This window comes from Lepidochelys kempii, chromosome 7 (genome assembly GCF_965140285.1).
Source record: "Lepidochelys kempii isolate rLepKem1 chromosome 7, rLepKem1.hap1, whole genome shotgun sequence".
NCBI lineage: Eukaryota > Metazoa > Chordata > Testudines > Cheloniidae > Lepidochelys > Lepidochelys kempii.
Genome location: NC_136386.1, coordinates 43,392,717 through 43,416,212, shown reverse-complemented (window position 1 = coordinate 43,416,212; position 23,496 = coordinate 43,392,717). Strand labels below are relative to the sequence as shown.

Below are 23,496 nucleotides of genomic sequence, written 5' to 3'. Positions count from 1 at the left end.
ATGACTGCACTTACCTAACAGACAAAAAGAATGAAAGGGTATACGCATCATCTTAATTCATACACTCTTGTCCCTAGATGAAGTAAGTTTCATTTGTAAGACTGAATTTTTTTTAAAAAACGGCCTCTAATTCTGAGTTCTTCAATTTTTGGGCATTCAACTTCACAAACCTTGAGCTTGGTTTTCACAGGTGCTCAAGTCAATGAGATCTGTGAATACTTGGCACTCTTGGGAAGGGAATCAAGCCTAAGCTTCTGAAGCTGGACACACAAAAACTGAGGCAATTTTTTAAAAATTTAGCCCTAAATGACTGGTTCACTGGCAAAATGTGCTATATACAGAGCATCAAGGGGACTTATGACTTTTCTCCACTGGTAAGAATATTTTTACATTTCTCACAGCATATACTGTATCACAAGGATAAAATATAAAGAAGGATCATTCTACAAATTAATAGAAATTAGCTTCTGAATTGTTTGAACACCTGTCAAAAAACAGCAAGCTTTACCAATACTCTAAAGTCAAACTGGCAAATGGCTATTCTTATGCTGTCACAGACACTTGTCTCCCTATAGCAAACTATTATGATTTAATGATATTGCAAATAAGAGATTTAAAAGTATAATGAAGTTATGACTTGTTCGCAATAAAATGAAGGTGTTTGCGGCTCCCTACACACATCTGCACAACCTGTAAATTAAGTATGTTGCAGATTTTTGTTTTAATAGGGCCTAGTCTTGTTTATCTTTTATTTAAATACAACGGAACACTTTGGACTACACTTCCATAGAAGTGCTTCAACCCAGCTTCTAAATTATATATTAAATTTTGCAGAAGCCAATCAGGTAGTTATCTTTCCAAATCACTTGATCCACAGACATAAATCTTTTAATGTGCAGACTGTGTACACAAAACTACATGTGCAAATATATAGGGTTTTTTGATAGTGTAGTTTTATCATTAATTCCTCACAGAAGCCAGTTAGTACCCACAGTCTATCACAGAGCATTAGTTTTCATAGGCCAATAGGCTGTGGTACACAGAACATTCCCCAAGATTGCTGCAGCACACACATTTCAACATTTAGTTCCTTTCCAATTAAATAATTTTATGCATTAAAAAAAAAAAAAATCTGTGCTTGCCAGGACACTCTTGTGAGATGAATCAGCTATTTCATGATGTACTTGGGAACAGGAAGACACCACCATCACAAGCAATTAAAAAAACCAAAACCAGAAAACAGATGTAATATGACATAAATCACAATTTGATGGAGAAAGAAAAAGGGTTTCTTAGCTATACAAATTAAAAATCAGCAAGTGCATTTTGCATTTCTTCACTGGCAGGAGACTCAGTTGGAGATTCTCTTAAGTAATCATGGACAGAGTCAACATAGACTAGACAAACTCTTGAGGTCCCTATGTTTCTATGATTCCATACTTCCCAGTTCCATTTTTAATATTTGGTCTGATAAAAGTTAATGAGGCAAAAAAATTACAAGGCAGAAATAGCAACATACTGATCCACACTTAAGGTTCGGGTCATGCATTTGCCACATTGAAAGGGACACTCAAAAGAATTCCCTCACTAACAGGCTGATGGTGATGGTCCTTCAGGACGTCAGGATATGTTTTACTCTGGCCATTCACTGTATTTACTATCCTCTGGAATTCCTGAAAGCTTTTCACCTCCACTAACTGAATTTTCAGCTTATTCTATTCACTTTATCAATTTTTGATCAATTGGGATGTAGTTTTAATGATTGCATTTACAAATGAAAATTCGTTTTTACAACTATATCTTTAGTGCAGCAACAAAAAAATTTGCCTTTCTTCACTCTACTGTATTTCATCATCCTAACAGCCCTATTTGCTTTCTTTTCATTGAGTTCTTAGATTATTTTTTAAAGGATTTTAATATTCTCTTGTATAAGAGGATCCAATGCAATACATTTTAGGGCACAGAGGGCAATTTAATTTGCTTGTGTCAGCAGTATCCACTGATTCTGCAAGTAACATAGACTTGCAGTTGTTGTGGTCTGCTCCTTGCTGATCTTTATTTGGCACTTTATTCTCTCTCTCTCTCCCCGAGATCACTCAGCTACCTTTCAGGATCTCTTTTCCCCCCAATGGTATCACCAAATTGTACCATCTCCTATAGCTCAGTTACTAGTCTTTTGGCTGAGAATTTTCTATCTTTGATTGATGACTGCAATCCAGAAAACATGGAGGATGCTACTACAATTATATAATCATGTTTATGAAAGATTCTCTTGTTTTGATGGCTCTGGTCTGGTTTCACCTTTTCCCAGTCCCTCTCCCTAGCATAACAGCAAACTCAGAACCTGGCAGGTTGACAGTAACAGGCTGGAGCAACAGTGGAGGGGCCTGAATCTCAGTTTACACCAACACATTTCGCTATCTCAAATCATTTCAGTAAACACCAAAGACTTTTCCCTAGTGTTCTGAGGAAGAATGGATGGGTTAGCATCTACCTTCCAAACATGATATTTTTAAACCTATGATCTTAGTGGGCATTTATAATGCTTTCAGAGCACTATGGTGTTTTGTTTTGTGGTGTTTTATGTACACAAATTTTAATACTCCACCACCTGCCATAATCATCCTATTTTCTTATATTTGGTCTATTTACGCCTTCCTTGGCCCATGTTGATTCCTGATAGAGAGTACTTGGGGAATGTGAGATCAGAAGGAAGGGAGAGGTGGCCCACCGTGACTTTCATGGTGAAACTATACTTGATCTGTCCTGGATCAGATAAAAAATTCCAGTGATCTTATCCCAGGGAGTTTTCCCCAATCAAGAACCTGTATCTTGCAACAGGATTTAAGATTAACAATAAAATGTAAAAACTGAAAATATATTTTAAAAATCAATTTATTTTTCATTCGGGAATTACTAACCAATAGTAAAAAAGCGAGTCATGGGTGAGGAAAACAAGGGAAGAGGAGCAACATAACTGCTAGTTACAGATAAAGTGTAATAACAAATCACAAGAACTTACAGAGTACTTTTTGGACTGAAAATACTATATCTTAAGTGAGAAACACACATAGTATTACCTAATTATGTAAAATGTCAGTGTCATACATTTTAAGAAACTGAAGTATAAATATTCTTGCCAGCTATATATTTACATATTAGTAAAAAAATGTCAGTATGGAAAAATAAAACAATTAATTATAAATGATAAATGAGATGTTTCATGGTTTTAGAATTCATATATGAAGTCTTAAACATAGATGTTTTAATGTTCTTCTATATGACAAATGAAAGCAGCAACAAAAAGATGTCTGTAGGAAACACAAAAGTGCATACCTTTTCCTTTTTGAACTTCCAGTATCAGATGTGGCAGAAGAGATCATACTGTCTCCATCCTCAATGTCGTCTCTCCTAGCTAGCTCTTTCTTCTTTGCCTGAAAAAGAGCAAATCCCTAGTGTCAGACTTGCTACTGAATGTTCCCAGAACAAATGAATATTAAACAGATGCACAGATCAGATTCACTGAGAAAGACACAACTACAGCTGTAGGATGCATAAATATTAAAGCACCATTAAAAGCTTTCCAATGACTGTAATTCAGTGAAAGACGTCCGCACAAAAGAAAATTTTATTAAAGACATGAAAATATTTTGAAGAATCAATTCAAGCCAATGCTATTTCAGACTAGCAACTATTTGAACTGTTCTGTTAAATGTTGTAATTCACGATACACAAAGTGTGTTAGTATCCTCTTATTCAAGGCATTTTAGCTATACTGTATCTGTCAATTTTAAAGATTCTTGTAATTACTTTCATAGCTTGATTCTAATCTACTTGCAAACCAAGTTATTTAGAGAAATAACTAAGAAGATCCACTCCCCATTCAGCACATTATTTTTGCAGATGTATTTCCTGACAAAGACAGGTGACCCAGTATAGGATGCATTGAGAACTTCTGAACATTAAAATACGTTCAGGATACTTAACCATAAAAACTGCATTGTTGAACATACAGAACAGCTAATAAACTATCAAATATGCTACTGCACATTTAAAAAGCTCCAAGAACTATCACCTAAAGAAAATAAATTCATAAATACAGCTACCATCTTGATTGTTTTACTCTTCTCTTTATACCTGCATAACTTGCTGCATTTTCAGTACTCTCTTATAGATGGCTGAATTAGGAACATTGTAGCGTTTGGCATTTTCAAACATTAAGTTCAGATCGCACTCCAAGTGGTCTAGAGTTTCATATTCATGGTTCTTCAGTTTGGTTCTGTGGAAAAGACAGACACAACTTATGTTGTTTCACAATAGTTCATCACTGTAATTATTTCAAATGCTTTCTTTCCAAGCAAGTCAGTAACAGAAGAACTCTGATGTGGAGGAATATGTTCTGATGGTGCCTTTATACCTCAGCATTGCAACTGGACATGCCAAACAAAGTGTTTGGGTTTTGGTTTTTAAAGTGAATTTAGCATTAGGAAAGGTGCCCTACTGACAGCTCTGGAGACTCTAGCCCTCTTTTTGTACAGAGAATAGATATAGCATGTGAAGCAGAAGTACAAATTTCCCCTATAACTGCTCCACCATGCCTGTAAGGACCACCTGCAATATAAAAAGATAATTCAATCCCCATTTTCATTGTGAGCATGGTCCTACAAAGCACTCAGCACCACATGAAAAATGCTAAGTGCCAGTGGCTCCAATTATCAGGAACTGGTGATGCTCCACACCTTCTTGGATCAAGCTGTCAATTTTTGGCCTCTGCTAAAACTGCCAGCAAGAAGCGTGCAGATTAGTGCTAACTGCAATAAAGTTTGTTATGAAAATACTACTAAGAACTGGTCTGAGACCATCAAGTCATTTCATGTCTGGAAACAAATTGCAATCAGACAGCTCTGACTTGCAAGCACCTTTTGCTTTCTCTGTTTCCCCTTATGTGTTGGAAAAATTGCCAGTCAAAACCTTTGTTTTCCATCAAGTCCCACATCAAAACTAACCTCAACTAAAATGCATACAGAAAACTGGTATCTGCAAATAGCACACAATACCTGCAAATTGCGAGGCAGCAGACATGCCAAACCCCTGGAAAAAATGCAGAAATTGATCTTATTTTTGGCTTAATTGCCTTGTGAGTTGTTTATGGGCTAGTTTTTGGTTTGTAGCTTTTTTTTTTTGAGCAGCTCCCAGCAAGCAGGGGCAAGGGGGTGGAGAGAGTCAGGGGTGTACAGCGGGCCCACCATAATCCCAGACTGCATGTTGGGGGGGGGGGAGGATCTAGTCACATAGAGTGTTGGGGTTCTTAGGGATTGGCTTGTTTTGGCCTTGTTTTGAAATGGGATTAGCTTGATTTTGGGCTTATTGTGAAAGCCAGGGTGCTTATTTACCGTGTGAAAGTTGGCAACTGTGCTAGGCAGGCAGGCAAGTTGTGAGTATTGCTAATGATTGGCTAAAAATTGATCATATCCTATTACTTTTGTTATCCCACCTCCCTCACACCTCATTCCCGGCCTGCTTGTTTGTCACATCCATCTGATGTGATGTCTTTTAATCTGTAAATAGAGAGTGTCATTTATGTTTGTACAGAGTCTGCCACAATTGGCCCCATAGCTGGCGGAGGCCTTTCGGTGCTACCAGAATATAAATGCAACCACTTTTGGTCAACACCAAACTGTATTAGTGACCTAGGAGCATGAAAGGCTGTATTCTATTAACAGTTCCCTGAGTCATCTAGTCCCACTGTTATTAAACAAGATTCTGCATTTCTCAGCAATGGTTGAGGAGAATACAGCTAGTTCAAACAGGGTGAGGAGCTGCAATTGTTATGGAAATCACTGAATCATAAACATGCATCTCTACTATGTCATTTCTAAATAATCATTTTTCAGAACAGAATCACACTTTAATTGCATAGTTCATATGGTCCCTATCTGCACACTCCCCACTGTATGCAGTAGAGCAAATGCAGCTTTCCTGTTCAGATTGGCATGTCAGTGAACTCTACTGTTGGGGGAGAAAAACTCCTGAACCAAGATCCTGAACATTAAGAGGAACAGAAACTTATTTTCTAACATTTTGCTTTAAAATGTATCATTTTAAATCAACACATTCTATTAATACTTTAGAATGCTGAATAGCTTGTTAATTTCTTTTAAATCTTCTTTAGCTCACTTTTAATACTCATAAATAAGCAGCAGACTGACTATTTGCAACCCCGCTCCCAATCTATACTGCAAGGTATCACTCTTTTCCATTATAGATTATCAAAATCCACTACAAACAGGTTTTAGTACAAATTTAATTATGAGCCAAATTCAGTTTTGAGTTGCGTGTTGTGCAGTTGAATTAACATCTAGAATTTGGCACTATGCATTCTTTATATGTTACTTAGAGATTTTTTTTTAATAGTTAGTTAAATACTATTAAAAAACAGATGCTAAGCGTACAGGATGTTTTTTAAGTTCTCTTCTATGTGATGTAGTTGGTGATTTAATATTCCATATTCATGAAAATATAAGTTTTGTGCCCGTTCCATTTGTGTAGTATCAAACACTACAGGATGCTTTTACTCCAACTAATTAGAAAATTGATGAAGATAGTATGCATTTTTTTTAAGATAGATCTTGTATAATAAAATATATTAAATTCTTCAAGTCTAACAAAGTTATTGACAAGTATGTGATGTGTGCATGCATGTACATACATATACCCTTGTTGAACGTTTAAATATAAAAAGGACAATACACCATTAGACATATACAAGGCAACACAGGGTAGAAAGTGTCATAGGAAACTGCAAAAGAATGGATGTTTTTAAAAAGAAGGATGTTTTAACATTATTCTAATTTCCCAATTTACATGGGATTATCCAATGTGAAAATGACTAGACTTTTGCTTGCTTACTGCTTGACTGATGGGATTTACATGTGGTATGTAAGTCAGATTTGCATTGTCAAGGGAGAAAATGTAAGCATGCAATTTACACTTTTAAAGCGTAATTTTATTCTATTCTTTGACATCTTTTCCCACAAACTAATTGGGAATCAATAAAGCAAGTTGTCAGTCTTCTAAAATTACTAGTTAGAACTGAACCTATACATGAAAGATTAATCAAAACCCTATCTCCAAGTGTCCACTGAGGAGTGCAATGGGATAGAAGTTCCCACAAATAAGTATCCTGCTTCTCTCTCAAGGAATGTTGATGGCATCCAACCAGTATTTTTTGTTAATATTTCTTTCTTCAGAGGACTGTGACAACTGATGTAGACCAGTGGTATGCAAACTTTTCCAGCCATGCAACCCCTTCCCATTCAGGGAACTTGTCGGACACCCCCTCCATTACTTGAAATCTGAAACTGGGTTTTTTGCATTACTTGTAATATGAAACTAGGTTTTTAAATGGGAAGGTGCAGGGGAAATGCATAAGTGAGACTATTCATTCATTTGGTTTAGTATTAGTGCCTGACTCATTCTACAGATTCCAGGCTCTCAGCTATTATATATGTTGCCAGTTTATGTCTTTTAATAATCAATTATTAATCATTAAATGAGTTTTAAAATTAATAAGAATCATAATTAATGTTAAGGGCATAGCAAACCTGCTGTAGTTATGAAACTTACCAAATTGCTGAAAATAAGACAGGCTGTGCTTTTATTTGTATGTTTGTTTTTTAAAAGGGCGAAAGGCTGAAGTTTCTTTGTGCCTCCCTCCCCTCCCCCCCACCAAGTTTGCGCACCACTGACAGTACGGCAGAATTAGTCTCAGTCAGAGATGGACTATTGGGACTATGATTATGAAGATCATGACAGTCAGGAATAGTAAATACTTTTTCAAGTAGAACATTCCAAATATTTGCAAGAGTACCCTCCATCTTTATTGCTGTGGGAGGAGAAGGAAAAAAGCTACCCCTTCTCCATTCTGAAGTATTTGCTATACAGGTAATCATTAGGGCTGTGATAAAGAACTCATTTATGCTAAAGTTCATCTCCTCGAAAGCAAATAAGGTGTGTAGATGCAATATTCATGCTTCTCAATCATTTGCTGAGCCAACTAATTTGAAGTTTGTTTTAATTGTAGCAGTGTATACCTTGTGAATGTTCTTGTGCAACACTGATGTATTTGTCTTCTTATAGAAAGCTAGAGAAATTTTAAGACATTGGAAGACAGTAATATGAAAATACACACCTTAAAAAATTCTAGTCTCCTAATTGACTTCCTAGACTATAGTTTGGGAGTTACAGTTAATGTGTTTTGATTGCTGTGTTGCAGAAAGGTTTTGCTCAACTTTCTGAAGACTCCCGATGGATTCCACCTACATACACACCACAAATACCGCATTTCTTTATTCAGTAAAATCTTCTCCTCATTACCTCTTTATGCTATTCCTCTTTATTAAGGGCTGGTCTAAACACAGTTTTTGTACCTATTTAACTATATCAATGTAAATCCTATTTCTGTAAATTTATATTGGTATAACTATATCAATATTGGGGTATGGTTGGGGTAGGGCAGGTTATGAACTAACGTAACCAAATCTGTTTCTAAACCTATTTAGTTGAAAATGGTACAAGAACTGTGTATAGATAAGCCTTTAGAGACTCTCTAAAGATCTCATAAAATCTTATTTAGATTTTTCAATACACATCATACATAAGTTCTAGGCCCCTTAACAATGTATTTAAATTCACAATGCATATAGGAACACTAATCCAGCAGCATGATACAATAAATTAGCTCACCAGCCAACAACATACCCGCATCCCTCTTCACCCACCCCTCAAACCATAATCCATCTCAAGGCTGTTATCAAATAGACAGGCTTTTGCACTGTGCTCTGAAGTTCAACAAATACAAGCTAAACTTCAGAGACAAAGGGCTTTCACAGAGAATAGGGCTAAAAGAAATCTGATGAGGTTCAACAAGGACAAGTGCAGAGTCCTGCACTTAGGACAGAAGAATCCCATGCAGCACTACAGGCTGGGGACTGATTGACTAAGCAGGAGTTCTGCAAAAAAGGTCCTGGGGATTACAGTGGATGAGAAGCTGGATATGAGTCAGCAGCGTGCCCTTGTTGCCAAGAAGGCTACATTAGTAGGAGCACTACTAGTAGATCGAGGGAAGTGATTATTCCCCTCTGTTAGGCACTGGTGAGGCCACATCTGGAGTATTGCATCCAGTTTTGGGCCCCCCACTACAGAAAGGATGTGGACAAACTGGAGAGAGTCCAGTGGAGAGCAATGAAAATGATCAGGGGGCTGGGGCATATGATTTATGAGGAGAGGCTGAGGCAACTGGGCTTGTTTAGTCTGCAGAAGAGAAGAGTGAGGGGGTATCTGATAGCAGCCTTCAACTACCTGAAGAGGTGTGTGATGTTGCACCCCATAATGCTTTATGGAAATATGCTTATGAATGTATATATGACATAACTGGAATATGTTTTATGCTACATATGTCATGTAATATAATTCTGTAAAGGTTATGATCTACTGAATATATTCATCCTATTTGTATACTTGTATCATTTTTGTATTTGAAGTTATGAATATTGTCTGTGTACTTGTTTGATTTTAAGTAGCCTTAGTAAGGCATTTGGTCAGCTTCTTAAGAAAGGAATTTGCAAGTTAAGTGCCCAATCAAGAAACACTTAACGGACAATGGAAACTTGGAAGACTCCAATCCACATAAGAAGTCTACCTGGGGACATTCAAGGTACCATGTGAACAACGGCTGCCACCTGTAAAGTTCTGAGTCACGCATGGACATGTGACTTGCCTATGTGACTCCAAAACTCCAGCTTGCAGCTGGATTCTGCATAGGAGAGAAGAGGGGGTCTCAACCCACAAGAGAAAGTCTATTTAAGCCCCTGGGAGACCCCTCCATTTTGTCTTCAGGTGGCTCAAGAGATAGCCTCTCCACCCCCAAAGGATACCTGAAAGAAACTGAAACAAAGGACAGTAACTACAGGGGGTTTCAGTGATTACTGGACCCAGACTAGAAGGAGCCTAGTCTGTAAAAGAAACTTACTGGAACATCTCTGAGGGTGAGATTTCATCTGTAATCACTTTCTTACTGTATTAAGTTTAGATTTGCATGTTTTATTTTATTTTGTTTGGTAATTTACTTTGTTCTGCCTGTTATTACTTGGAACCACTTAAATCCTACTTTTTGCATTTAATAAAATCACTTTTTACTTATTAATTAGCCCAGAGTATGTATTAATACCTGGGGGGGGCAAACAGCCATGCATATCTCTCTATCAATGTTATAGAGGGCGAACAATTTATGAGTTTACCCTGTATAAGCTTTATACACAGTAAAACAGACTTATTTTGGGTTTGGACCCCACTGGGAGCTGCGTACCTGGGTGTTGGAGACAGGAACACTTCTTAAGCTGTTTTCAGTTAAGCCTGCAGCTTTTAGGGGGTTTGGAGGGTGGGAGGGGGGGATCAGGGCTGGGGCAGGAGGAGGGGTGCAGGAAAGTGTGCAGGTTCCGGCTGAGGGTGTGGGCTCTGTGGTGGGGCTGGGGATGAGCGGTCTGAGGTGCAGGAGGGTGCTCCGTGCTGGGATCGAGGAGTTTGGAGAGCAGGAGGGGGATCAGAGCTGAGGCAGGGGGTTAGCGCGTGGGGAGAGGCTCAGGGGTGCAGGCCCCGAGCAGCGCTTACCTCAAGCGGCTCCAGGAAGCAGTGGCATGTCCCTTCTCTGGCTCCTATCCGGAGGTGTGGCCAGGCACTTCTGCATGCTGCCCCATCAGCAGGCACTGCCCCGCAGCTCCCACTGGAGTGCTTAGGAGCCGGAGCAGGGCCATGCTGCGGCTTCCAGGAGATGCGTGGAGTGGGCCCCGGTTGGAGAGCAGGAGCGGGGTCCAGCCGCGTGGTGCAGCCCCATCCTGCGCCCTGGCCGGAGCGGGGCCAAGTCACATGGTGCGGCCCCCGACTGGAGCACCATGGCAGGAGCGGCACATGGTGCGGCCCCCAACTGGAGCGCCAGAGTGGCCCCCGACCCAGCACCCCAGCTGGAGTGCCGAAGCAGACCCAAGATGCGTGGTGCGGCCCCTGACCCACTGTCCCGGCTGGAGCGCCGGAGCATGGCAAGCCCCCAACCCTGTTCCCCAGCAGGAACTTGCGGGCTGGATCTGACCTGCGGGCCATATTTTGTCTACCCCTGACCTAAGTACTTTTAACAAATCTAATTCTACTCAAAGTTAATAAAACTTAAGTATCATGACTTTTCCAGCTCTACAGAATGAGATATGCCTTCAGCAGAAAATTAAATATCTCAACTTGGCTACTTTCAGTGGTTACAGACCCTTTTCATTCGCTTATTTTATACAGTGAGGCTTAAACTACCCAGAATCATAGCCCTATTCAGCAGTACACTGCTGTAACTCAGTAAACCCTATGTATGCTAACCTTTATATAAAGAAAACCCAGGAAAAATCTAAAGTACATGGTTGATGGTGTTGGTATGGAAAGATTTCAAAGAACGAGCTCAAGAACAAGTTTAGTCTCTTCTGATCCAACATCTAAAGATCCCAAGGATATGCTGGAAACATGTACTGCATTTGAAAATACTTTCCTCTTAAACAAAATGAGAAAGATTAGTTCATTCTTTTGCTGCTGAAATCTGGGAACAGCTTTAAAGTCCAATGAGCCCAAATTAACCTTGGCATGACATCTTCCTTGCTTTGGACCTCTATATGATTAGAACGTGAAAGGAACGGAATCAGCACTCTATCCATCACAAGTTCTACCAGTAGCTGATCACTCTTTCATTTGTGAAATTTAAGGACAAAAAGATACCTGCTCCACATTCAAACAGACAGACAATTTGTCTAGGTCTGTCCTGGAAACAGGGTTCTAATGAACAAATTGCATGTTACCTATTTTTCCTTATTCTGAAGGCATACCATGTGAAGAATCCTTGGAAAATGCAAAAAGCTAAGGAAGGATTAAACATCAAAATCTGTTCAATAAAACATACATTTAGAACCGTGCGGGTTTGACCTCCACCTCTGAGTGAAAGAATTCAAGGAAGAAGAATGCAGTCTCCTTTTCTTTCTCTATTCTCAGTAGTTTTTGAAATGCCAAACTCTATTTTTATACCACATTAAAGATGACACACAAAAAAAAAAAAGAGTATGAATGTGCACTGGAAACATTTGCTAACATATTAAAAATAAGTTATACAAACTTTTACTGAAGAGCATGTTACATGAAATGCATGTAACATTCTGCAAAGCTTTGCTAGTAATCTGGCCAAAAGGAAATGACACTTTATAAAGCTCCAAAAGCTGCGAATATTTACAAATCATTTTAACCAAGCAAGACTAATTACTATAATTTCTCTTTCAGAGTATTCATGAATATTCAAGGAAGGTATATTTTTCCCACTTTTTTAAAATAAATGAATAGTAACACACACAGAAGTGCATTATTTTTCAGAATGAACAAACAAATGAATGTAACAGCTAGAAAGTTTGACTTCTAAATACACTGAACTAAAAAAAGGTATGTCAGTCTTACCCACATTGTAAGAAGGCTCTAACTTACAAAGCAAATGATCATTTAGTTTAAACATAACAGGCTGACAAATTTTAACACCAAGCAACTTCTTTCTGTATTTCTGAAAGAGACTGTATTTTGTAATCTAAACTGCAAAAAAGTGCTGTGCTCTATATATACATCTCTTAGACTTTAAGGTCAGACGGAACCATCAGGATCATCTAATCGTGCATTCATTCCTTTATTCAAACATCAGTTCCCATTAAATACCACCCTTTTCCTCATCATTCAAGTGAACTGTCATGTTTTATTCCTCTATTTGCTGTAATGACACCGGACCCTCGCTAGAACGCGGGATTTGGGATCCATGTCAAGTACCGCGTTATAGTGGGGACCGTGTTAAAATGAAATACTGTGTACAGTAAATGTCATATCCATAAAGTATAGAAAACCTTAGAAAATAAACTCCTACTTGAAGGAAATAATAAACGAGAAAAAAAAAAGTGTTGCTTTATTAGAGATTTAAAGTAGACATTACAATAAACTAGTCTAGTTTTTCTTTAAAAAGTCAGTGAGTTGCTTTTGCTTCTTGCTGCTGTGCTGCTTCTGCTTAGCAAACTGCAAAAGACTACGTAGCTGCATAATTTTTATAGGCTCAACGTCTTGCGTCTCAAAGCAGTCTCTAAACTAACTGCGGTCGCAGTTGACGTTGGAACGACGCCCACTTCATCTTCCTTTTCTTATTCCACAGTGAAGGCCAATTCTTCAGCTTCTGGAATGTTGTTTGGTCGTACTGCCTGAAGAATTTGGTCATCTGTTAGACTTTCAGCAATGGGATAAAATTCTCCTGCTTCATCGTCGCCTCTTATCCAGGACTCGATATTTTGTGGCAGAACAGTTACTCTGAGCCCGGACAGTTGCTGGCACAGCTCCTGCATCCACTCCATGTCTGTTCTTCCAACTTCCTCCTCTGTAAATCCCTCGAAGTCGAATTCCTCGTCAGACTGTGATCTGCTTTCTTCATTTTCTTCCAGGAGCGGGTGGCCAAACGACTCTCTCAGTCCCACCATCCAACAGTGGTTTATTGTTTCAGCACGTAATAAATTCCAGGAATCGCTGCCAATGTAAAAGAAGGCTTTTATAGTCAACTTCTTCAGAAAATTGGTGTCAGACAACTTGCTTTCTATCATTTGTTGTACGAAGTTCCGTCGATAGTGCTGCTTAAAAATGGCGATAACACCTTGATCAAGCGGCTGGATTTTGGAAGTCGTGTTTTTAGGTAAGTATTAAACCTGTATTTTACCATCACGGATTCTGAGTCTTTCTGCTGGAGGATGTGCTGGAGAGTTGTTTAGCAAAAGAAGGTCTTTTCTTCTAAGCATTTTGCCCGAAGAGAAAAATTCAGTGAAGAACCATTGTTCAAAAATCTCTCTTGTCATCCAGGAATTTTTGGAGTTCTTGTACAAAAACGGCAGGCAATTCACATTTATGTGATGAAAGCACCAAGGCATGCGAGACTTTCCAATGCACAATGGTTTTAATTTATGCTTGCCTGTTGCATTCACACAAAACAATAAAGTAAGGCGATCTTTTGCCTGTTTATATCCTTCTTTCTTACGTTCATCTATTCTGACAGCCAGGGTTTTATCGGGCAACATTTTATAATAAATTCCTGTTTCGTCTGCATTGTAAACCTGTTCCTCCGAAAAAAGAAAAGGAGTACTTGTGGCACCTTAGAGACTAACCAATTTATTTGAGCATGAGCTTTCGTGAGCTACAGCTCACTTCATCGGATGCATACGTGGAAACTGCAGAAGACATTATATACACACAGAGACCAGCAGGAGAGTGAGTTTGTGTGGGGAGGGGCGGAGGGTAAGAAAACCTGGATTTGTGCTGGAAATGGCCCAACTTGATGATCACTTTAGATAAGCTATTACCAGCAGGACAGTGGGGTGGGAGGAGGTATTGTTTCATGGTCTCTGTGTGTATCTAATGTCTCCTGCAGTTTCCACGGTATGCATCCGATGAAGTGAGCTGAAGCTCATGAAAGCTCATGCTCAAATAAATTGGTTAGTCTCTAAAGGTGCCACAAGTACTCCTTTTCTTTTTGCGAAGACAGACTAACATGGCTGTTACTCTGAAACCTGTTCCTCCGAGTAACCCTCTGCCTGTAAAATTTCCCTCAGCTTCGCAGGGTACGATTGTGTTTCGTTGTCATCAGAAGAGCGATTTTCTCCCGAAACTGCAATCTGAGAGATTCAGTGTCTTTTCTGAAATCGCCATAGCCAACGCGAACTCGCCTTAAAATTGCTGAATTCGACATTATGTTCCCGGTCGAATTTTTCCACTTGCATGGCTATAAGCGGACCAGAGATTGGAATGCCTTTCTGCTGTTCTTGCACAAACCACATGTACACTGCAGAATCAAGAACGGCATCATTCGCTAAATGGGCTCGTTTTCTTTGAAGGCCATGCTCTTCATCCAGGTTATGAATGTAAGTTCCGAGCTTGTCAGCATTCTTTAGCCATCCACGAAAGGCGGACTCATTAATGCCAATATCGCGGCTAATCTTTGCCTGGGTTTCGCCATTTCTAAGTCGTTGGATAGCGTCCAATTTCTCCTGCATCGAGTAAGCCTTCCTTTTGCCCGACATTTTTGACATCTTTCTAAAGATAACTACTGTAACCTGTAAATTTTTATTACATTACATTTGTATGGCATTCTAGGCCTACAGCAATCATCTTAGAGCTTGTCTACACTACCATGTGGGGTCAATCTAAGATAAGCAACTTCAGCTACGTGAATAGCTGATGCTCTCCCGGTGACTGCGCTTGCGCTCCTCATTCTGGTGGAGTACTAGAGTGGACAGGAGAGCGCTCAGTGGTTGATTTATCGTGTCTATACTCAAAAAAATTGTACTTTACAGTACTTAAATTTGGGATCCATGGCCGCAACCACGTTATGTCCGAATTTGAGTTATGTAGACGCACGTTCTAGCGAGGGTCCAGTGTTCTTCACTTTTAAATTACAGATCAAAATGTGTTTGACCAGCTGGTAACATTTACTATACCATTATATATACACAGTCAGTAGTGTGTTAATGTAAATCTGAAGGATGAGACACTTATCACACAAAAATTGAGTTAATAGCTTCCAAGAAAACCTTAACACTCTTCCTGTGCATATGCATTAAAACAGAATGTTTGGATGTTATCCATTCAAACAAAAATATGAACTGGGATATCTGATTACCAGGGGTGGTGGTGCTAGGGTTTTGTTGATTAGTTTATTCTTTAAGTATTCTTAATTTAGGAGCATGTACAACTTGGCCGTAGCATTTTGTGGTAGACAGGCAGATTTTTCAACTTAACTACCTCCTGTCCACGATTTATCACAATCCTGCACAGAACTTGCTTTATGACTTTTTGGGGGTGGGGGAAGGGAAGAGGTGGCATGATTATTCTTAGGGCATGTGCAACTCCCCCCTCCCCCATCTCCCAATTTAATACATTAAAAAGTGGTAGTGGCTAGAAGATTATCCCAAAATTTAAGCTTTTTCTGTTGTTTAAAATGAACTAATCTGCTTCTCTTCGGTTTCATAGTTGCCAGCATTTTAAAATTTTATTCAAAGGACAATTATTTAAGGTAAACTGAAGTTCTAGTATGCCCCGTTTCCCAGGTGACTGTGTTCACATTATGGTGAATTTTAAACTATTTCCTGTCTGTTCTTCCAATTTTTTGACTATAGAATCCAGAGTAGCCAGCATTATTAACTTAAATTCTCAAAATATCTACCCCATTGCCCTTTACCAAACTTACAGAAACCAATGTCTGCCAGATATATTCAATAAAAATAGTATGAGGTAGCTATTTTATCACAGCAAATTTAATTTGTGTTATTTCTGATTCCCTTTCTTCCAGCCCCTATTTATCCCCTTTCTTTCCTTCTATGCCTAACACAATCAATCAATCTCCACACTATATCTACTGTTTCTTTCTTCTGTACTCTCTCAGATAAGATGCATCCCCTTACACTTATTCTTTCTTTCTCATATTTGCTTTATCCTCTGTTAGTCATACTTACTCTCTTCCAAGTTACACTCTCTTCTACTCCTCTCATCCTTCTTCTGTTCTGTTTGCTTTGCTCCCACCTTTCTTTCTGTCTTGTTCTCTGCTCAGTCTGTCCTCAAGTCCACTAGACAATACCATCTCTCAATATACTGTGCCAGGACTCTTTTTCCAGATCCTACAACAGCTCCACAGAAGAGCCAGTTCTGTTGCCGGCAGCTAGCCGGGGGGGAACTTGCTGTCAGAGGACTAATGCCATCAGCAGCACCACAAGTAACACTACTTCTCACATCCAAACATGATCATGAATCCACTCTAAGCTCAAAAGATGGTTTCACAGGCTCACACGACCATTGTTGGGCATGACTGGATTGGGTGAAATGTAGATAACTGTTTCTTTTAAACGGACACTCACTATCACCAATTCTCTCCACTCGTAAGCAGCTTTATGCTTTCAAGGATACAGGGTTTTTTTTCATTTCAGAGATAACTTGAAATTAGCCTTAACATTTACAAGGCCCCCCAAATTTGGGGACCTGAGGATGGAGAAGGGAGAGCGTGTGAGCATGGCCACAGGCTTCATGGACCCTCAGGTCCCTCTCTGGCAATATAGTCTAGCTCAGTGCTTCTCAACCAGGGGTACGTGTACCGCTCGGGGTATGTAGAGGTCTTCCAGGGGGTAAATCAACTCATCTAGACCTTTACAACAGGCTACACAAAAACCACTAGCAAAGTCACTACAAACTAAAATTTCATAAAGACAATTATTTGTTTATACTGTTCTATATACTATACACTGAAATGTAAGTACAATATTTACAAAACAATTGTTTTATAATTATATGGTAAAAATGAGAAAGTAAACCATTTTTCAGTAGTAACATGCTGTGACACTGTTGTATTTTTATGTCTGATTTTGTAAGCAAGTAGTTTTTAAAAGTGAGATGAAACTTTGTGATAGGCAACTCTAATCAGACTCCTGAAAGGGGTACAGTAGTCTGAAAAGGTTGAGAGTCACTGAGGAGCCAGGAGTACCACACTTTGTTTGCCACAGACTTCTGTCTTCTGTGGCATATAACCTTTCTGTCTCCTTTCCCCCCCCATCTGTGAATTGAAGAGATACTATTTAAGTAAGTACCTCACAAAAATTAACAAATACACAGAAGTTTGAAGATGTAAAAAAGTATTGTTAGGACCCAATCTGCTTTATTTTCCCTATAGGATCGTAGGACTGAAAGGGACCTCAAGAGGTCTTCTGGTCCAGTCCTCTGCACTCATGACAGGATTAAGTATTACCTAGACCATCCCTGACAGGTGTTTGTCTAGCCTGCTCTTAAAAATCTCTAATTACAGAGATTCCACAACCTCCCTAGGCAATTTATTCCAGTGTTTAACTCTGCAAGTCTTTATATAGTTAAACTCACATGCATTTAAGGATGCACATGCGCCTTTGGAAGAATTTTTGTCCATACAAATATGCAAAGATTACATGGCAATTTAAGTGTTGACTGAATATAATCCAAGATTTAACCAAGGTGCAGCAGACAGATAAATACCACATTTCACCAGTCAGTGAACAAGATAAAGCTAATATGAAAATTCACTTTTGCTATATACAGCATACATGAATTTCAGGCCCTTCTCTCCAGTTTGAATAAAAAAAATAACATTTACACAACACCAAGATGCATTTATTACTTCCATAAGCAATGTAATTGCTACAACAGTAATGTGTGTGTGTGCATGCAAATAAAATATGAAAAAATGAAGATATTGTACAGCAAAAGGAACCATGGGCCAGACTGAAATCTCAGTTACAATAAATTACAAGCAAAGTAACTCCTTTGAAGTCATTATGTATTATTACACCAAAAAGAGTGTAACAATTTACACCTTGGTGGTTGTCTAAGCAGAGGGACAAAGACAGAATGACTAGAGATAAAACCATCTTCTTGCTCCTATACCAGTATCTCACAAGGTCCAGGACAAACAACACTATGGGTATTGTGTGGAAGCTTGTTCTATCACTAGCCATTCTGTACCTGTTTGGTAACAAGGTAGCTCAACCTTCAGGACTCTGAGTCCTACACCTTAATTTCAATTAAAACAAGTGAAAAAATACAAACAGAAGGCATCTACAAAGGAAGGTCAGAAGATGGATGCAGATCAATTTAAAAGGCAAAATACACGGAATTCTTTGAACTACTTAATCTATGACAGCAATTGCAGAACAAATCCAAGTAACATATAGTAAACGTACGGATCTGCTTACCAAGACATATTTTTTTTTATATATATATATATAAAAAACAAGAATTAGTTCATGGTATAACAGGCCAGTAATAAAAGTAGCTCTTCAATGTGCTCAAGCCCAGCAAATATAGTTTACACTTCATGTTTTCTTACCTGATTTGCTTCAATGAAACAGGCATTTTGATTTGCTGATAATAATCTGGATATTTTTTCTTGGAAGGCAAATGGAAAAAGGGTTCTGATATAAGCTGACCCTGGTTATTTCGGCAGTTTCTAACCGTATCATAAAGCTGATAAAGAGGGTTAGAAGTATCCATAAAGGAAGTGATGCTCTCTGCTTCAGACTCTCCTTCTTCATAACGGGCAGCAGCTGTAAAAAAGAAAGAAGGAAGTAGAGAAACCAATGGGCAAGCACATAAAGCTCTGTTGTTTTGACTGTTTGACTTTAAAAATAATAAATGAGGTAATGCCTGACCCACAAGTGGGGGAATTTACTCACTTTTTAATACTCCGCTTTATAATTTTGGGAGGGATATCATATGCTATCTGCTGCTTCTGGATGACCAGGTAATAAAATACACATCTGATCCATTGGATTAGGACATTCAAAAGCAGTCAGGCGTGATGCTGGCTGCACCACTCGCTTGTGTACCGCTGGCTATGAAACTGATGTCTCTTAACCATGTCAGCCCAAAGAGCCACTGGCTCAGAGGAACTTTGACTTGGCAAGCAGATTGCGTGCTTTACCAGGTGCAGACCTCATGCCTTTAACACTGTCAGATGGGATTACTGTAATGTGCTGTACCTGAGAATACAGACTAAGACCATTCAAACACAAACTGGTGAAGAAATTAGCTGTCTGCTTATTTAATAACCAAGCCAACAACATTAAATTACAATTGGAGAATTGTATTATTTGTCATCATGCTACAGGGTTGCATTCTGTACTTTTCTAAACGGAAATGACTGCACACATGAGTGAAGGAGAGTAAGAACACACACTGGAGTGTTACAAAATAGCCTGGACAGGAGCAATCCACTGTTGGTGAGGCATAATATCTGTTGCATATAAGAAAGATGCTGAAGGAATTCTTTAAGGAAAGGAGGAATAATCCTTCAAATAACATAGGAAATATTTATGAACCCAATTAAAGGAGGTTACAAACCCCTTGTGCTGCAAGCATACATTAAAATCTTTAGAAACGCTAGAAAGTGAGATAATTTGCAAAATCTATGAATATCTAATAACATGGTGTGGACAACATGGCACTCCTCTTACACATCCCTGGACATTCATGAGCATAAAGGGACTTGATTACTTTCCCCATGGGAATATATATATATTATTTTTTAACTGAGGTGTCCCATGAGAAAATACTAATGGACTACAGGAACAATTTTTTGGGTTATCCTAAGAATTTAAACATATAATAATCAGTTCCAATAGAGAGTTTTCCATGTGTGAGCCTGTATATATATCTTCAACACTTAATGTTAGAGCACTCATGTTTGTGAAATAATCACAACACATTCTTTCTCTCTCAAACTACATAAATCCAAGCAGCTGGTTTTTAAACGTGATGATTACTCAAAAAGGGACACACACACCCCCCCAAGGATGCTATTTACTTTTTCAAAAGCCCTAGAACTAATATAAACAATGACATTTTATCAAATATAGCTTATTCTTGGATTGAACTGATGATTTACATATTAAGATTTGACGTTCACATGGATATGGAAATGTGCATAATGGAGACAGAATGAGAAATCTGCAGTAGTTTTTATTTTCTGTGTATATAGGTACTTACTTAAACCTTGAATAATAAAGAAATTTGCAAGCCTCAAAATCCTGTGAAGTAGGGGAACTGAAGCTCAAAGTTAACAAGCACATTTTCAGAAAATAGTCACTAATTTTAGAGATATGCTCTAGCTCCACCAGCAATCATAGGCTTGATGTAAGAATCACTTGGAGAAGTTCTGACCTGTGTCATGCAGGGGGTATCCTTGGGTTGAGTGCTGTAGCTAGAAATCATAACAGTCCCTTCTAGCCTTAAAAATTTACAGAACTGTGAACGTTGTGTGCATTGATTTAAGGGCGCTCAATGTGAGACAGCTTGTGCCTGATTTCAGATGTGCCAAGGATCTACAACTGAAAGTTTTGTTGTTTAACCTTAGGCAAGTCACTTACAAACAGTGGTTAGAACAGTTGGGAACAGAATTCACTACAAGAGTAGAAATTAGTAAACAGAGGCTGGGATTTTCATATGTGCTTAAGGGAGTTAGTTTAAGTGATTAAATTCAAAATAAATCTATATATTTATGGTGTTGAGAAATGTTCTCTTAAGTTTCTTCTTAAATTATCACACCTGGACTGAAGAGCTTATTCTAATAAAGGTACCACAAAGGAAGCAACAAAGACTACATAAAGTCTGAGGGTTGTCCAACTTAGGATTCACTTATGCCACTTCCCTTTGATTAGTACCTAAACTTATGATCCATAACATGTTTTATAATGGTATTTCCCCCTCTCCCCAAATCTATAAACTTCAGGACTAAGACTCATGAAAGTGATACTAGAAAGTAATTAGGGGTGTCAAGCAATTAAAAAAATGTATCATGATTAACTGTGCAATAAAAAAATTAATCATGATTAATTGCATGATTAATTGCACTGTTAATAACAGAAAATCATTTATTTAAATATTTTTGGATGTTGTCTAGATTTTCAAATATATTGATTTCATTCACAACACAGAATACAAAGTGTACAGTGCTCACTTTAGATTTATTTTTGATTACAAGTATTTGCACTGTAAAAAAAACAAAAGAAATAATACTTTTCAATTCACCTAATACAAGTACTGTAGTTCAATCTCTTTATCATGAAAGTTGAACTTACAAATGTAGAATTATGTACAAAAAAACTTCATTCAAAAATACAACAATGTAAAATTTTAGAGCCTGCAAGTCCGTTCATTCCTACTTCTTGTTTGTGTAAACGATTGGCTGAACAAGTTCATTTACATTTGCAGGTGATAACGCTACCCACTTCTTGTTTACAATGTCACCTGAAAGTGAGAACAAGTGTTGGCATGGCACTGTTGTAGCTGGCGTCGCAAGATATTTTCATGCCAGATGAGCTAAAGACTCATATGTCCCTTCATGCTTCAACCACCATTCCAGGGGACATGGGTCCATGCTGATGACAGGTTCTGTTCTATAAGAATCCAAAGCAGTGCGGCCCGACGTATGTTCATTTTCACTATCTGAGTCAGATGCCACCAGCAGAAGGCTGATTTTCTTTTTTGGTGGTTCGGATTCCATAGTTTCCGCATTGGAGTCTGACTCTTAAAGACTTCTGAAAGCATGCTCCACACCTCGTCCCTCTCAGATTTTGGAAGGCACTTCAGATTCTTAAACCTTGGGTCGAGTGCTGTAGCTATCTTTAGAAATCTCACATTGGTATCTTCTTTGTGTTTTGTGAAATCTGCCATGAAAGTGTTCTTAAAATGAATAAAGTGTGCTGGGTCATCATCCGAGACTGCTATAACTTCAAATATGTGGCAGAATGCGGGTAAAACAGACCTGGGGACATACAATTCTCCCCCAAGGAGCTCAGTCACAAATTTAATTTACACATTTTTTTAAATGAGCATCATCAGCATGGAAGCATGTCCTCTGGAATGGTGGCCGAAGCCTGAAGGGGCATACGAACGTTTAGCATATCTGGCAAATAAAGACCTTGCAATGCCAGCTACCATGCAAATGCCTGTTCTCACTTTCTGATGACACTGTAAATAAGAAGAGGGCAACATTATCTCCTGTAAATGTAAACAAACCTGTTTGTCTTAGCGATTGGCTGAACAAGAAGTAGGACTGAGTGGACTTGTAGGCTCTGAAGTTTTACACTGTTTTGTTTTTGAGTGCAGTTATGTAACAACAACAACAACAACAAAAATCTACATTTGTAAATTGCACTTTCACGACAAAAGATTGCACTACACTTGTATGAGGTGAATTGAAAAATACTATTTCTTTTGTTTATCATTTTTACAGTGCATATATTTGTAATAAAAAATAATATACACTAATTTCAATTACAACACAGAATACAATATATATAAAATGTAGAAAAACATCCAAAATATGAGATAAATTTCATTTGGTATTCTATTGTTTAACAGTGAAATTAAAACTGCAATTAATCACGATTAATATTTTTTAGTTAATTGTGTAAGTTAACTACGATTAATTGACAGCCCTACAAAAAATATATATTTAGTGCAGGAAAATAGCGTGAGACACTAGAACATGAACCATAAGGAGAAGATGTGTGTGTACAAAATCACTAAACCTACAAAACATCTAAATAACTGTAATTTAATTGTACCAGACAGACATAAAAACTAGATCCTTACATACTTTTGTACAGTTAAAAGTTATCATCATCAAAGCAGACTCCTGATCCCCAAACTGTAGTTTGAATGAAAGCTTGGTAGGAGTCCCATTGGATCAGTGACACAAAAGACAGTCCTCTAATGGTCATATCAAGTTTCCAGCAGACATTGTCATTACGGTTAAGCATAGCCTGACCATGTTTCAGCTTTCTATCCCATTTAAGCAAAGAGATATTAAACAAATTATAAGTCAGTAGACAGCCA

The 23,496-nt window shown here is 38.3% G+C and overlaps 1 protein-coding gene across 24 annotated transcripts in view; it reads right to left on the bottom strand.

Annotated features, from left to right (window-relative positions):
* PBRM1 (polybromo 1) overlaps positions 1-23,496 on the bottom strand; it is an 87,398-nt gene that overhangs the window by 41,275 nt on the left and 22,627 nt on the right. For all 24 annotated transcript variants that reach the window (XM_078853707.1, XM_078853717.1, XM_078853715.1 and 21 more), the window contains 3 exons: positions 18,986-19,202; positions 4,138-4,279; positions 3,337-3,434 (listed from right to left, as the gene is read on the bottom strand). In XM_078853707.1, the coding sequence (XP_078709833.1) occupies positions 3,337-3,434; positions 4,138-4,279; positions 18,986-19,202 (457 nt within the window). The remainder of the gene's footprint in view (positions 1-3,336; positions 3,435-4,137; positions 4,280-18,985; positions 19,203-23,496) is intronic.